Source organism: Haemaphysalis longicornis, unplaced genomic scaffold (assembly GCF_048455015.1).
Source record: "Haemaphysalis longicornis isolate Haplotype H1 unplaced genomic scaffold, Haemaphysalis longicornis Haplotype H1 scaffold_8, whole genome shotgun sequence".
NCBI lineage: Eukaryota > Metazoa > Arthropoda > Arachnida > Ixodida > Ixodidae > Haemaphysalis > Haemaphysalis longicornis.
The window spans coordinates 134,863,701-134,879,688 of record NW_027526445.1 but is presented as its reverse complement, the minus strand read 5'-3'; the positions used below and the strand labels follow the sequence as shown (position 1 = coordinate 134,879,688).

At 45.3% G+C, this 15,988-nt stretch overlaps 1 protein-coding gene across 1 annotated transcript; it reads left to right on the top strand.

Moving 5' to 3' along the window:
• The first annotated feature begins 7,167 nt into the window (after nt 1–7,167).
• Nucleotides 7,168–7,641, top strand: LOC144148488 (uncharacterized). The gene has a single exon (XM_077680021.1). The coding sequence runs from the start codon at nt 7,168–7,170 to the stop codon at nt 7,639–7,641; it is 474 nt and encodes a 157-aa protein (XP_077536147.1).
• The last annotated feature ends 8,347 nt before the right edge of the window (nt 7,642–15,988 follow it).

Sequence of the window (15,988 nt, the reverse complement as noted above, 5' to 3'; positions counted from 1 at the left end):
GGAATCGGTTCTCAGAGTGTAGTATATACAAGAACTACAATTTAGAACACAAGTTGTAAGAACATGCAAATCATAACACTGTCATCTACCTGCACAGCATGTAGATCAAACAGGGTATAGTTCATGTTTAAAATGTGTGCAACCAAACAAGACCATTACACTTTCACTGAGAGCGCCAGTCTGGAACAAAAGTGTCTTTGCTAGACAGGCTACTACATAGAGCATCACAATGCGATGTGCTACTATGTATTCTGGCTGTGAAATATTCACCCACATGGTCCCTCTGTGCACACAGAGCAGGCAGAGGAAGTCTGTTGCAGTGTGATTGATCCGGCAGCATCATAACACAACTGTTTGTCACCTTTCCTCACATAATAAGCTTATCTGAGAAATTGTAATGTAACATACCTCTTTGAACCATACGGAACTAGTACCAGCGTTTGACAAAAATTTACAATGCGGCCTGGCAAGAAGCCATATCCAGTCTATCCAGAAGAGTTTTCTCAGCATAAAAAAGTTGTATACCTAGGCAACATACCAGCACTTAAGCTAAATTGAGACGCATCCCAATAAAAGACAAACAAAGTTGGGGAGAGATGTACAAAGTGCAAACAAAACATGCAGTCATGATATGTGTGTATGACGTACGAAGTGACAGCAGGAGAGGTCGACGAGGAAGTACTTGTGCTTTAGAATGCAAGAATGGTGCACGAGCTGGGGCACCCCTGCTCATTCCTGACATCACAAACACACACACAGATATATACACATCGTGCTGCAAATGAGTTGATGCCAGTTTTTCCTTTCATGTATTGCCGAACAACAAGAAAGCACAGGAGACACTGCGAGCAAGAGGAGCGTGTGTTTTTATGGTACCTCCAGTTTGAGCGGCAAAATGCACAACTTTTCAACTTATCAGAATTCTACCATGCATGTGAACTGAAGTATTAGACAATGATAATTATTTCAGGTTTGCATTCCTGCACATGAAGGTAATAAATGCTGCAGACTTAATTTTGATGACCTTGTCTATCTATTGACTACTAACAAAAAGACGAAAGATTTAAGTGCACATTACAGAACCCCAGGTAGTCTAGGTTTCCAGAGCTCCCCCCCCCCTATGGCAAGCCTCTAATTTTGATACTAGTCATGCGAAAAAACAGAATCAACTACCTGATGTGCGGGTGTGTGTGCTTCCACACACATGTAGTTGCCGAATACTATTCCACTCTGCGAAGGTAGAAGACCAACAGAGCTGTGGTAGACAAGCTGGTTGAAGAAACTTTTATATGCAACCCCTTGCTGGGACCACGCTCAGGGTTTTTGATGGACAGGCAAAAGAAAGAGTGCAAAGGGGCACGTAATAGTGAATGGCTCTTGAAAATTAACACCTAATATACAAAGGACTGTAGCATTCTGCCTGCATGAAAATGCAGTCGCCCAAAAAAAGGTGTTATGGAGTTTGTTACTAGAGGGTGGGGAAGCTGGCTTGTAATAGCTCCGCTGTAGTGTTCGTTGGTCGCCAATTCTGTATTCAGCATGACTTTGTCGTGCATCTGGTTGTCTGGCAAAATCAATTCAGGCATTTACAGAAATATATACGCTGCCAAGATTGGGGACGACATGTTTGTGGTGCCTGTGGCTATTACCAAAATGTCGTCAAGTATACCCACCATGTTCGATGGAATTATCGTCGACAATACCTTAAATATCTTCATTCGTTGTATTTCCGCTCTACGTGGACTCTCGCCGATCAATTTTTTGTGTACAAGTGCGTCGCCCTTCTACATCTGCTTTTATTTGTTGTATGGAGGCCTGATCTACTCAATTAAGTGGTCAGCGCAAATATCATCAATCAAAAAGCCGTGGTCGGCCATTAAGGCATCTGAAATCGGATCCAGTTCATTGATAACACCACTTTGCTGAAACATCGCCTTGGCCGAAGCCCTTCCCTCGAAATCCTCCACTGATGCGCGCAATGAGCCCACTTGGTGTGACTTTTACCATAATATCATCACCAGCCTATCTACGCCCACTGCAGGGCACAGGCCTCTCTCATTATTCTCCAATTACCCTGGTCCTGTGATAACGGCGACCAATTTATCCCCGCAAATTTCTTGACCTCATCTGCCCCTCTAACTTTCTGCCGCCCCTGCAATACTTGCCTTCTCTGGGGATCCACTCTCTTACCATTAATTACCAACGGTTATCTCGCCTTCGGATTACGTGCCATGCAAATGTCAATTTCTTCTTCTTAAATTCTCCTAATATGTCCCTAAGACGCATTTGTTCTCTGACCCACTACTTACTCTTCTTGTCCCTTATTGTTACACCTATCATCATCTGTTCCATTGCGCGCTGAGTCTTCCTGAATTTAAGTTGAAGAAACTTAGGTTGAAGCACATCGCAGTGAGCCTCCAAATTTCTGCCCCGCAGGTGAGTAGCGGTAAGATGCAGCTGCTATACACTTTCTTCTTAAGGGACAATGGTAGGCTGCCATTCGATATCTGAGAATGCCTGCCCAATGCCCTCCACCCCATTCCTATCCTTCGAATTATTTCTTCTTCATGGTTGGGATCCGGGGTCACAACTTGGCCTAAGTAGATATATTCGCTTATAACTTCCGCTACCTCGCCACCTATCTGAAACCGCTGTGCTGTCCCGAGTTTATGGATCATAACTTTAGTTTTCTGCACATTAAATTTAATGCCCACAGTTATGCTCCGCTTGTTCTGTGCGGAAAGCATGCGTTGCAATTCGTACCCTAGGTTACTTAGCAAGGAAACTTCATCAGCAAATCTGAGGTTACTAAGGTATTCTCCATTAACCCTTGCTTCCACCTGTTCCCAATCTAATGTTGTGAATACTTCGTGTAGAACTGCTGTGAATAACACCGGGGTGATTGTGTCTCCTTGTCTGACGCCCGTCCTTATAAGTATTCTACTGCTCTCCTTATGGAGGATGATGGTAGCTGTGGACCAATTGTAGCTATCCTCTAGTATTCTTACACAGTGCTCATCTACACCGTGTTTCCTTATTGCCTGAATGACTACTGAGGTTTCGACCGAGACAAACCGAGATGGCAAAGCCTTTCTTACAGTAGTAGTAACTTTGCAATGCACATTGAAAACAGTTGGCCTGACTGATACGAATTTCAGTGCAGTCAACCATAACACCCACATTTCTCAAAAACAATGCACTCGAAGTGTTGTCGTTTAACTTTACAAGTGTTAAGGCAATTCTTTTTTTGCACCCTATTGGGTCCCTTCTGACAGAGGGTGGATCTTTTCATAGCAAGTAACAAGAGCATTCGAAAGATCCATTAAAGGCTGGACAGTGAACGTGTGGACGTTGCTGCTGTTTATAGCATCGACAAACGTCTGTTGAAAGGAGCCTGATGTTACTTGCACAGCCTTCATTTCTGTGCGCCGACTCCCTGAAGCCATTTGTAGGAGGAAGTTTGAATCATATTTTTCCTTGCTGGTGAACATTACTGCTAGTGTACGCGGGCCAGATTGGCATGTACACTCCTGACAAGAAACAAAAACGAAGAGGGTCCATAACTATGAACACTGCTGTGTGACGGCGCTTCATTCTCGTCGAAGTGTGTTTTTCTAAAATGGCTTCACAGGCCAGTTGGTTGACATACATAATAAGTCTCAGACAGCACATCTGAGCACAGAGAAAAAGACACTCCGCACACTTCTGTTTGTTTTCTAGTATGGCAGGGTTCGTTGGTACTGCATGAAATTTACTTTGCATTTTTGCAGTCGTGCATGGGGAAAATGCAAAGTTAAAAGTTGGAAACCGTAGGTTCTTTCTTCAGGTAAGGCGCAGTCATTCCCCACTTGATGCAACATAAATCCAGAATGAATACTTCTGTCTTAATACCCGGAGCCGTAACATACATACAAAAACGTACCATATTTCCTATGTCAGAGTCGCTTAGGGTGGTTAGGAGATCCTTCTGCGATGTCGGATAATGCTTAGTTCGTGTAAGCTGTGGCTAAGCAATAATTGCACAAGAGCATGTAACACTATTTTACCAAAGTCATACTGACAGGAGCCGGTAGGTCAGGCAAAGCCTTTGCAGCTGATGGGCTGGGAGCAGTCCCTTTGATTTCTTCATTCTGTAATGCATTACGTGTGGAAATCCTTATGCACCCCAAGCTTGTATCAAGCTGTATAGTACGCGCGGGTTGAAACATAACAGTGGGAGCTTGTGGAAAATTGTGTGTGTAACCCTGGCTTCAAATACCATGGAAGCAAGGTGTTACAGTGTAATGTCGCAAAAAGGTGAGAAGGATTACTGCTTCCAGTTGCCAACAAGCGAGCCTGTGGTTCAACGCAGCGGCAGCATGGCACTGAAATCCTTGTATCATTTTGCGTGCTTATCAAAGTGAATCGGCTTTGCATTGAAGCAGCTAGCAGCACACAGTGCTTAGAAATATGCTTACCTGTTCCGAAAATGATGCAACACATTGCTTCAATTGGTGCGTGCTCGCTCCCACTGCTGATGTTAACTCCAAGAGTGCCGCAAATGACCTAATTTCGCTCAGCGACGAGCACATCGCTGGTCTCTTGCACGTGGGAGCTCTTCTAACCATATTTCCCGATTTTCGTCGTGGCATGATCACTTTGGCAGGTTTTGAGTAGGTATGGTGTTTTTCCTCCTTTTTTTGAAGCATTATTATGTCTCGACGTGTGCTAGATCCCCAATTATTGTAACTCACAGGCAGGGCCTTAATGATTATAAAAAGAATTTGCAAAAAAGTGAACACTCTGATACACCTGTTTAACAATGTTCAGCGATCAATGGAACATCTGAACAACTTAATTCAATGTTGCTCACCAACTCACATAGTGAATGGGAGTAAATAAAACCCGTGGCCTTAACATTTCAGCTACTCACGTTATACAATATATAAACAATGTCAGCTTAGCTTTTAATAATGGACGTCAAGAGAACTTGAATGCTGTACATTTCACTCACAACCGGCGAGGGTGTGGTGTGGGTGGCGCGTAGGCGACTTGTTCATCGGAAATTAGTCGTCAGCCTGGGCTCTGCGTGGCACCATGTCTCCACTGTGCACTTCCTGAACTTGGTAGCACACCACTAGTAAGTACTGGAATGTACGACGCCCGTACAAGTAGCTCGGGGACCTAGTGCGCAACAAAAGTCATATGAGTAGAGCCACTTGTAGTCAACAAGCGCCGAAGCTACGTTTGTTTTGTCGAGCCGCCGCGGTGGGCGAAGGCTACGTCCGTCCCTGAAAATGCTCGGACAAATCGTATATTTGCCTGAATTTTCTGTAGCCGCTGACATATTCACGAAACGTTACGCAGTTTATTCGCAGGTGTATCCGATGTATGAATTCCTTGCAATGCGTTACTCGTTTACATAAGTTGCATATGCGATATATATGCACTAAGTACACTGGCCACGTATAATAATCGTACGGTGTTCGAAAACCCAGGCTTATGATATTGACTCACCTGGAAAGAAGGTATCCTGTGCGAAGTGCCGAGAGCAAACGGTCATTGTAGGCATCACAGCCTTGCCGATGCCAAGATTCATGATCCACCTGGCTCGGCGACTTCGGTCTTTCGACACGGACGGAAACGACTGGAAGGAAAACGAGGAGTCCTTCCATCTCGCCTGCACACACTGAGGAGCACAACAGAATTCATTGGCCGTTCGTTGCTATTTTTAAAGGTGCACCTTGCTTCCGTCCGCGCCTGCAGCTGCTACGGCGATCATGGCATCTGCTAGCACTCCGGCCCTGGTGTGGAGCTTCCTCCGTGCCACCTCCAGGTGTTGCAGGGATTGCTTTACTCACGAATAGCCCACAAATGCACAATTCCGTATACTTTAAAGGGACGACAGGTGAAGAGAACGTGTGTCTCGAATTCGGTGCCCGCAAAGATCGCCAGATGGCCAGAAATATACTGAAGCCCTTAAGCACAGCAAGCCTCTCATAGCCCAGATACACCCAAAGTGTGAACATGTTGCGACAACATGACACGATGGTTGGTACACCAAGATAAAACAATCACTACCAAAACTGCACAAAACATACATTTTTAAAATGAGTATAAATGCCCCCCACCTTTGTACGGCACGTAGCGACATTGTATGAAACGTGAGTGAAGGTTCATGTGTTCGCTTCTGGCATGGTACTATACTATATTGTGGGTGACGGTTCCCTTATCCTTCAAAGCACACATGCACATTAAAACATAGCACTCAATTTAGACCTACGCTACAGTACCATATTACCTACATTGGCTTACAACCACGTTAATTTCCACATTTGTATGAGCAAGGTTTAAAAAACGTTTAAAAAACGTTTGGAACGGGCGCTTTTATTATATATCACTCTGATTGGATTGCGCATTTGGATGTTTGGATTAAGGATGTTTCCTATTGCCAGTAACTGTGATCTGGTTTAAATTTGGCGCCCGCGTGCGGGGGCCAGTGCTTGAAAAAATAGCGGGAATCTCGGTATGCCGGCACGGGGATGAGACAGACGAACACGAGAAAGAAGAAGGAAGATTCTCGGTCACAATGTTCAAGCTTGTTCTGCCCTGTACTTACTGTAAATACAGTTTGCTTTTCTTTCTTCCCGTTCGCCTTTGAGATTCCTCAAAACTGGTGCCGAAAGACCAAGAACTGTGGAACGCCCTACAGTGAAAGAGATAGCGGAAAGGCTTCGGGTGTCCACCAGGAAGGCGAGCGGTGCGACGGCTATTCGGAAGCAAGGATGAACCGACTGAAGGAGAAGCGTACTGCTCAGCGGCAACAGAATACTCGCCTCATCAATGAAGCAAAAGCTGCCTTGGATACGGGGGACATCGGCGAGTCGGCGTTGTTGCGTGAAAGACTGCTGGGCAACAACGACGAATTGGAAAGGCTGAATGTCTTGTTCGAAGAGCACCTCAAGGACGAAGAGTTCACCGCGGAAATGGAGGCTGTTCTGAAGTACAAGACGCTGTTAAAGTCAAGCTCGCTACATTATAGTCAAGAGAAGCAATGCTTCAATCAAGCCACGTGCCACCTACCCCAAGGAACCCGTCACATACGAGGGTGGATCAACGCGAGCAACTAGTGCGAGGCAGTTTTGTCACGCTTCCGACACTCAAACTATACTCCTTCGATGGGGAGATATGCCAGCGCCTAGTTTCTGGGAGCATTACCAAGCGTCTGTTCATAACAACGACTGTCTAGCTGAGGGAGAAAAGTTCCAGTACCTACGTGAGCTTCTCAACGGCAAGGCAGCTGCGTCTATCGCGGGCCTTCAAGCTACGAGTGAATGCTACGATGATGCCATAGACATTCTTAAAAGGCGCTTTGGTGAAACTCAACGCATCGTTCAAGAGCATCTGGTTCGCTTGAGGTCTCTGCCTTCGGTGCAAGCATCGGACGATGTGAAGGGTTTGCGCAAGCTTATGGACTACGTGCACTGCCACATGAGGGGACTTAAAGCCCTGAACACCAGTTCGGCTACCTATGAGACCATGCTGACGGACATCATACTGCAAGCCTTACCCACCGACGTCTTCGTTGGCTATCATCGACTGCTGGCAACTTCTAAGACCTCATCCACGTCGCGCACCGAACAGCAAGACGAAGGCGGGTAATCGCTATCCCCGCTAACTATCGAAACAGGCACGGCAGAGCGTGAGCTGCAAGGTCTTCTTTAATATCGGCTTATAGAGGTAGAGAGTCGAGAGAGAAGTGGGTTGGCCGATCGCCAAGAAAAAAGAAGTCCTCGGATTGCGTTTGACCGCAAACAATTGGCGCACCCACCCACTGAAGCAGTACTGCCTACTGTCTCTCCACAGGAAAACAAGACTTGCTTCTTTTGCTGCTCCCCGAAGCATTATCCCGAGAACTGTGATGTAACTATCAACGATGAAATAAAGTTCAAGAAGCTCGCCAAAGACAACCGCTGCTTTCGGTGCACTAGGCGTGGGCATCGTTTAAAGGATTGTCAACGGAAATATAAAGTGCAGCAAGTGTCAAGGGAAGCATGTTTTATCTATGTGCGGCCCAACGTGGCAACCCAAGAAAGTTGAAGTCACAAAGAGTGTGAACGCTAACAGCCTTCACACAAGCACGTGTTAATACTTGACTAACCAGGTACTCCTGCAGACGTCCCAGACTTGGGTTGTCGGAATTCAGCGTCGCGCAAACGTTAGGTCAATAGCAGACGGTGGAAGCCAGACAACGTTTATTCGTGAGGACAGTTCTAAGACTATAGGCCTGAAAGAGTTTGGAATTACAAGTCTCCAGTTGAATACGTTCGGACAGGCGGCTGGAACTTCACAGCGTCGGCGCCTCGTGGAAGTACGTGTTCGCAGTCTGTACGACGGTACGGAGCATCTTATACAAGCCATTGAAGGGCCATTCATTTTCCAAGATGTTGTCCAAGTGGCGGCTGAACATGACTTCGTGAAGACACTGGAAGACAGTGGTCACAACATCGCCGACAAACTTTATATACCTGGCATGGCAGCCGTACCTGGTATTGGTCTGCTTGTCGGCTATGATCACCTCTGGCACCTGATGAGTGGAGAGATAAAGCGCTACTCTGGCAACGCAGGTATGGTGGCTCTTGAGTCCGACTTCGGATGGATGTTTCAAGGACCTCGCTAACTGAGTACATCAGTTAACTTGACGCTGAACACCTGCGTTGTAGGAGTGAGTGTGTAAGCAGAACCAGCAGACAGCATCATGCAGAAGTTGGGGGAGCTTGAGAGCATAGGTATTGTGGACCAAGAGAATACTATAAATGAGGCCTCGGACGTTCTCTGCGAGTTCAGGCGTACCATCAAGTTTTAAAAGGGCCACTACGAGGTAGCACTCCCTAGAAAAGATAATGGTGGTTGCTTGGACGACAATAAGATGCAAGCTATGAAGAAACTTCTGCCTCTCGGGATGAAATTGCGGCGCCATCCTGAATTTGGGCAGCAATACGACACCACCATTCGGTCCTGCATGACTTTGGGACACACAGAGCGGGTAAAGGAAATCGGACTGTCACCCTTTCCGGTGTACTGCATGCCGCATCACTTAGTGATTCGCAGCGAGTCCACGACTACCAAGGTCCGAGTGGTTTTCGACACATCGGCACATGGGCCGGAGTACACGTCCCTCAATGAACACCTGAAAAAAGGCCCAAGGCTTCTGGCAGACTTAACCACACAGCTGATAGAATTTCGGTTGCATCCCATCGCTATAAACGCAGATATTGAAAAGGCGTTCCTTCAAAACTGCATTCGAGAGCAATACAGGGATGCACAGCGTTTTTTGTGGTTCAAGCGTGTTCCCTCTGAGGAGAATACTAAACCTGAAGTGGAAGTATGGAGGATGACCAGAGTACCGTTTGGTACCACAGCAAGCCCATTTTTGGTAAACGCCACCTTACAACATCACCTGATACTTGTCAGCGGCTCCTTTCGGGTCACGGCTGCCCTATTCGCAGAGTCGTTTTAGGGGGACAACTTGCTCGTGCGAGCCCACATCGACCAAGAGGCGAAGCGTGTTTTCGCGGAAGCTGACGCTCTACAAGAGTCAGCAGGTATGCGTCTTAGGAAGTTGACTTCTAACTCTACACTCCTACAGCAGCTGTTCGAGTAGGAAGAAGGCATCAGTTCTACCGACGGAACAGTCAAGATTCTTCGCATGGTATGGGAGCCCCTAAAAGATCTAATGACAATAGTTTCAAAGTTTGCACTTAGTTTTTTTTGACAAAGATCGAAACTCCAAACGGTCAGTGCTCCATACAGTGGCACGAATTTTCGATACTCTCGGAATGATCGCATCATTCACCGTTCAAACTAAGATATTATTCCAAGAGATATTGAAACGGGATATGTCTTGGGATGAGGATCTTCCACTTGACATCGGAGGGCAATGGCGACGTTGGCGATCGGACCTTGGCAGCCTCAAAATACCTCAAAATCGGCAGATGCTATGCTTGCATAAGGACACGACTAAGGCCAGCCAGCGCACATGTAGCCCCTTTACCAGGTGATAGAGTGCGCCGCTCGGAATCCTTCGAGGTAGTAGGGATAGCCTTCGCTGGCCGGACCTCTTTATGCTCGCACTGAAGGGTAATCTGCGAAAGTTTACGTTGCCTTTTTTTCGTGTGCAGTTACGAGAGCCCTGCATTTGGAGTTGGTTTCGAGACTGTCGAGTGAAGCGTTTCTTCTAGCCCTACAAAGATTCACGTCTCGCCGTGAACTCCCGGCTTTCATCTACGCGGACAACGCACGGACTTTCAAAAAGGCATCCAAAGATATTGCATCGTTGGAAAAGACTTTCTTGGGCATAAAGTTTCAATATTACTGTGCTCAAACACGCGTGCAATGGAAGTTTATTGTAGAAAGAGCGGCGTGATGGGGCGGATTTTGGACGCGTATGGTGCGAACCGTAAAATCCTCTATACGGCGAGTCTTGGGGAAAGCTGCACCGATGATTGCAAACTGGCGACTCTACTTCAAGAGGCTGAGGCGGTAATTATTTCCCGTCCGCTCACGCACCTTTCTGCAGCACCAAATGACCCAGAGGTACTCACGGCCGCACACTTCCTAATAGTAAAGAGGCTTGTTGCAATACCTGCGGGTCAACCACCAACAGCGAAATCAAAAGGAAGCGAAGTCACGCGAAGGTGGCTATACCGTAAACGGCTTGCGAAACAGTTATGGAGGAGATGGCGTAAGAAATATTTGTTGCAGTTGCGCTCTTTCCACCATGCGAAAAATGTGCCCACACACGATCTTAAATTTGGAGATTTGGTGCTTGTGAACGAAGAAAAAGCTCCTGGACAAATCTAGAAGACTGGTCGTGTTATAGAAATAATCACGCGATGCCACCAAAACGTCCGAGCCTGCATGGTGAGGCTTCCTAGCGGGGCTAGATTGCGACGACCAGTGCAGCTTCTGTACCCCATAGAGCTTACTGCAGCGTAGACGAAGATCACAACCCTCAGCCCTCAGTGCTGAGGTCGGGAGGGTGTTTCTAATTGTCAGGAACTGTGATCTGGTTTGAATTTGGCGCCCGCGCGCAGGGGCCAGAGCGTGGACAAATAGCGGGAATCTCGGCGTGACGGCACGCGGATGAGATAGACGGTGACGAGAAAGAAGAAGGAACATTCTCAGTCGCCATGTAAAGCTTGTTCTGCCCTGTACCTTTTCTAAATACAGTTCGCTTTTCATGCTTTCCGTTCGCTTTTGAAGATCTTCAACGAAGGCAAACAGTGGTTACGGGAGGTAGGGATACAGTTAAGTGCAGCAAATGCTGCGCATACACGTGCGTTGGATGTGGAGTTCGAATTTTTGGAAAGCGTAGGGTGGACAGTGAATTAACTGCTTTCATGTGTAATCTGTCTAAAAATGCTTATATAGTTGTGGCTCAAGTGCGCTGTCAGTTCTTTTTCAATCACAATTGTCTATTGTAGGACAAAAGGTTTGGGAGGTGGCAGTTCATCCTGAGAAAACAACCGGCACGATAACAGTCTCACGAAAGAAATGTCTTACTGCACGCATTTATTACTGATGTTCTCTTTGTTTCAGATTTCGAGTTTTATGTTTAAAGCAACCCATGAAGTCCCCACAATATAGGAGCTAGCCCCAGAAAGCCGAAGAGGAAAGCTTCGCATAGGTTCTCATAAAGGATTCTGTGGGAGCCGGCAAAGCGAAACATCAGTGAAAAGGAAAGGTATGCGACGGCCGCACATACAATACGTAAAGACGTGATGGTACCGAAGAAGCGCCACAGGAAGCTCCCTGTTATGTGGAGGAAGCGAAAAGTGCCTCGACACTAGCAAACATGCTGCTGCTTTAAGACAAAGGGTGCGGTCACAAAATCTACAATGTTGCTCAGCAGCACAACAGCGTAAGTTGTAGAGGAACATTCGCGTTTGCGACTGTAAAACAAAGCAATGGAGAAAAAAAAAGCTTAATTTTCTTCTGTGGTAAAAAAATTCTTGTCAATGCACTTAGTAAAAAATTGGGATTTAAAAACAACAATTTACAGCAATACAAAATTCTAATTTCGAAATTCCTACGCCATTCTTCAGTTTTAAAAAAAAATTTTCAGCAAGGGAAGTTTTACATTCAATTTTGCAAAATGCGCAAGCAAGCACACAGACCTTTGCTGAAATTTAAAATTTTTTCTAGTTTCGTTTTGTTTTCTCTGGTTAACAGTTTATATACATTTGGTCTCTGCGTGTGAGCTTAATTCAACTCTTTGGACTTGGATTTCTCTTGGCGTAAAAATAAACGGTTACTTAGCACGAACGGTGATGGCCTAGATGAAACGCTGCATGTTTCCTGACATAAATGGGAAAATTGAGTGGGAGGTTCTAAAAATTGAGATGGTTGTGTTTTCTTTTCGGCTTTTGGCCGTAACTTCATCAAAAATGCGCCTAGGAAGCTCATTTAACTTGTCAAACTGTCCGAAAAGAACGCGAGTATTGCCTTCAAATGGTCGCCTTGCCGCCCCGTGGACGAAGAGAAGGAAAACATTGATAACTGTCAATCTGTTATTTTTTTATTGTGGAGTTTTTGCCGCGCGGCATATGAGAGGCGGTTTAAACATGGGAGTAGTGAAGAAAGTAGGAAGGAAACAGAAAGAGAAGAAAATAGTGAGAGAGGGGCGGCCAAGACCACAGAGGGTCACGAAACCGACAGGTTTTCTAGTGTACAGGTATGCATGCAGTCCAGTGGCTTGCAGAAAGTCCATCAGTGACCTGCAGTATTTATCGTCCTGCACCCAGCGGTTGAAGTCATCCGGTTTATCCCACCGGAGACCAACCTTTCTGAGCGCATCGTATCGAGCGGTCCTTATTCCCGCGCACGTCCACAAAAGATGCTTGGCATCAGCTTCCTGCGCCGGAGACGGACACTTGGGACATGATCCTGGGTCGTCTTGTGAGGGCCCCCAAGTCGAAGTGTCTATTCGTGCTACGAGGTTAAAATTTAGTAGATTGCTGCTCTACAACTTGGTGAAAGAGGAATTTGAAACGATGAGAACTCACATGGCAGACCTCCTGAAGAAACTGTGAACATTCGCGCAGCTCTGTCCAAAGGCATCCTCCACAAGTTCAAGGTTCTCAAATTTCAAGGTCGAGAAAGGCAACTTGACCCTGGTAACGTTTAACGAACATACTCTGTCTAGCTAGGTAACATTCGCATCAGTTGTTGAGGAGCAATCTGACAATAAGTGGAATACTTTTGGGTTCAGCGATGTTCCAAGAGCAAGAGAAAGCTACATGAAGCTCAATAACGGGCATATTCTGTGCTATAGTGAACCACAATAGCAAAAAGCACACAGGGTGGGTTTTCTAATTGACAGAGACATCGCAGGAAAGAGGAGGCGTTTTTCAGCATTAGCGACAGGGTCGCGGCCATTGTGATCAAGGTAAAGAAGCGATATAGTTAAATATAGTGCATGTATATGAGCCAACAAACAACCATGATAATGATGCCGTAGGCAGCTTTACGAGGACGACAAATCAAGAATGAAGAAGGAAACAAGTGAGTTCACGATTGTGATGGCAGAACGTAACGCACAGGTCAGTGGGAAACTTCGGAATACACAATCGCAACAGTCGAGGAGAATCACTGGCGGGATCTGCGAAGAGATCATCTATCATCTTCCTGTGTTTCTATGCATGGATAGGTCTCTAGAAGCAGAAAAAACCAGAAGCTTTTACTAATCAATGCATGACAGACGGTGCCCTCGAGGCTTTTCTAATGGCACTTATTCAACAAGGTTGGGCCAGTATTACTACAATCAACAATGGCAACGAGGCCTTTAAAGTTTTTCTTGGTATATTCACGCAAATTTACAAATCTCTCTTACCTTTAAAAACTCGTAAAATATTTAGCCGTGTCTGAAAACCGTGACTTATGCAAGATTTGAGGCATCAATTTCAACTTAAGTAAAAATTGTACAAACCATTTCTAATCACAGGTTCAACTGATGATTTTACCTTCCTTAAATAGTGCAGAAAAGAGCTAATACAGACGTTAAGGTTCGCTCGGAAAAATATTACTCAGCATTTCTTGAAGCCAAAAATGGCGGGAACGGGAAAAACAGGATATACGAACTTAGCTGTGAGTAGGGAAACATTAAGCACAATGTGGAGCAAATATATAGGGCAGCAGAACGATTCTACCCCATGCTGTATGAAGGCGTAGTTAGATCTGGGAAAACAACTGAGAATATGAGTTAAACTTGCGATGTATCACTAATAACTAAGGAGAAATTAAGAAAGTATCACAAAGGCAGGAAAAATAGGAAAAGCAGGAATTGACGACGGCACACCCACGGATCGTTTGGAGGAGGCATTCGGAATTCTTCAAGACTCAAAAATTACTATAGCTGGAAAAGCACCGACATTATTCTGATTCACAAGAAGGGAGATCCCATGGAACACAAAAATTACAGATGCATCAGGCTACTCTCAGTTATTTACGATCTGTTTGCCCAAGTTATAGGTAGCCTCAGTGGTGACAGCCTGGATTTCCATCAACCCATAGAGCATGCTAGGTTTAGAAAAGGTTACCGAACCATAGATAGCATTCGCCGTGTACGCAAACCGCTTTACATGCGTTTATGAACTAAGAGAAAGCATTTGATTCTGTTCTCCGCGCAGCCGTTTTAGAAGCACTAAAAGAAAAAGAATTATGGAAAACCTAAACATCGGATTTCCAGAAGACATATACAAGGAATGTTAAGGCAGGATAGCCTTCCTCCCGCAAAACGGAAAATTCCGGATCCGAATGGGATTAAGACAGGGAGACAAAATCTTGCGAAAACTTGTCACAGCATGTGTGGAGGGATATTTCGGAAGATTTATAAAGAAAACATAGAATTAAGGATAAACGGGGAATACTTTAGTCATTCTATATTTGTGGGTATTATAGTATTGCGGAGTCTGAATGCAGAACTGATGCAAATAATTCTTGAGGAACTACAATCAGAAAGCACGGGTGTGAGGGTAAAAATATTTTGAATAAATATAAAATACCCCACAAAAAGCACGCGATGAATTTTTTGTCCACCTTAGACAACGAGACAATTAAAGAAGTAGAAGAATATACCAACCTCAGACAGATGGCTAGTGTTTACCCCAACCACTAAAGAGAAATCCGGTGCAGAATAGGTAAGGGATGTAACGCACTCCCCATGCTCGGACCATTCCGTCGTTTCTATTTGATCGCACCTGAAGATTTTTAATATGATGGGTTATAACCTCGCTTTGAGAACACAAGGAGTGTTGTAATCCAATAAACAGAAAATTCCATTGTTAATATTCGCTAGGTGTGCAAAAACCAAATACAGGCGATAGTGTCGTAGTTTTATACAAAGTTATTTATCGCCGAAATGCCACAAACTAGCTCCCGTACCATACTGTCAGTCATAGGAGTACGGATGTACAGCAAAGAAGTATCAATGCCTATGTGTTGTGTCATATCATCATCATCATCATCATCATCACCAGCCTATCTACGCCCACTGCAGGGCAAAGGCCTCTCCCATTATTCTCCAATTGCCTCGGTCCTGTGCCAACTGTAACCAATTTATCCCCGCAAACCAGTTGTGTCATAACGAAGTATTAAACAAAAATACCTCGAAAAAGTGACTCACAGTCTTAATGCTTATGCTGAGCACTGAAATCAGGTGCGCTCAGTTTTTATGACTTTGATGCCTCGAACGCTATTTGTTATTGACGGGAGCGTCAAGATGAAGGAAGCACAATATAACATGCAATTTAATTTCATCTGCTAATGATGCAGCTTAGTACATCCCAAATCATGTTCATGGCTTGTGCGGGCCAGTTTTAACACAAGTGCAAAATAGAACTCAAGCCTCTGGTGTTTCTTTAGAGAGAAAGATTGCGGGAAACTTCATATATCTCTAGGTGGTTCGATGAGACATTGTCCATGATTTGAAATTTTCTTTCGGTAGGGT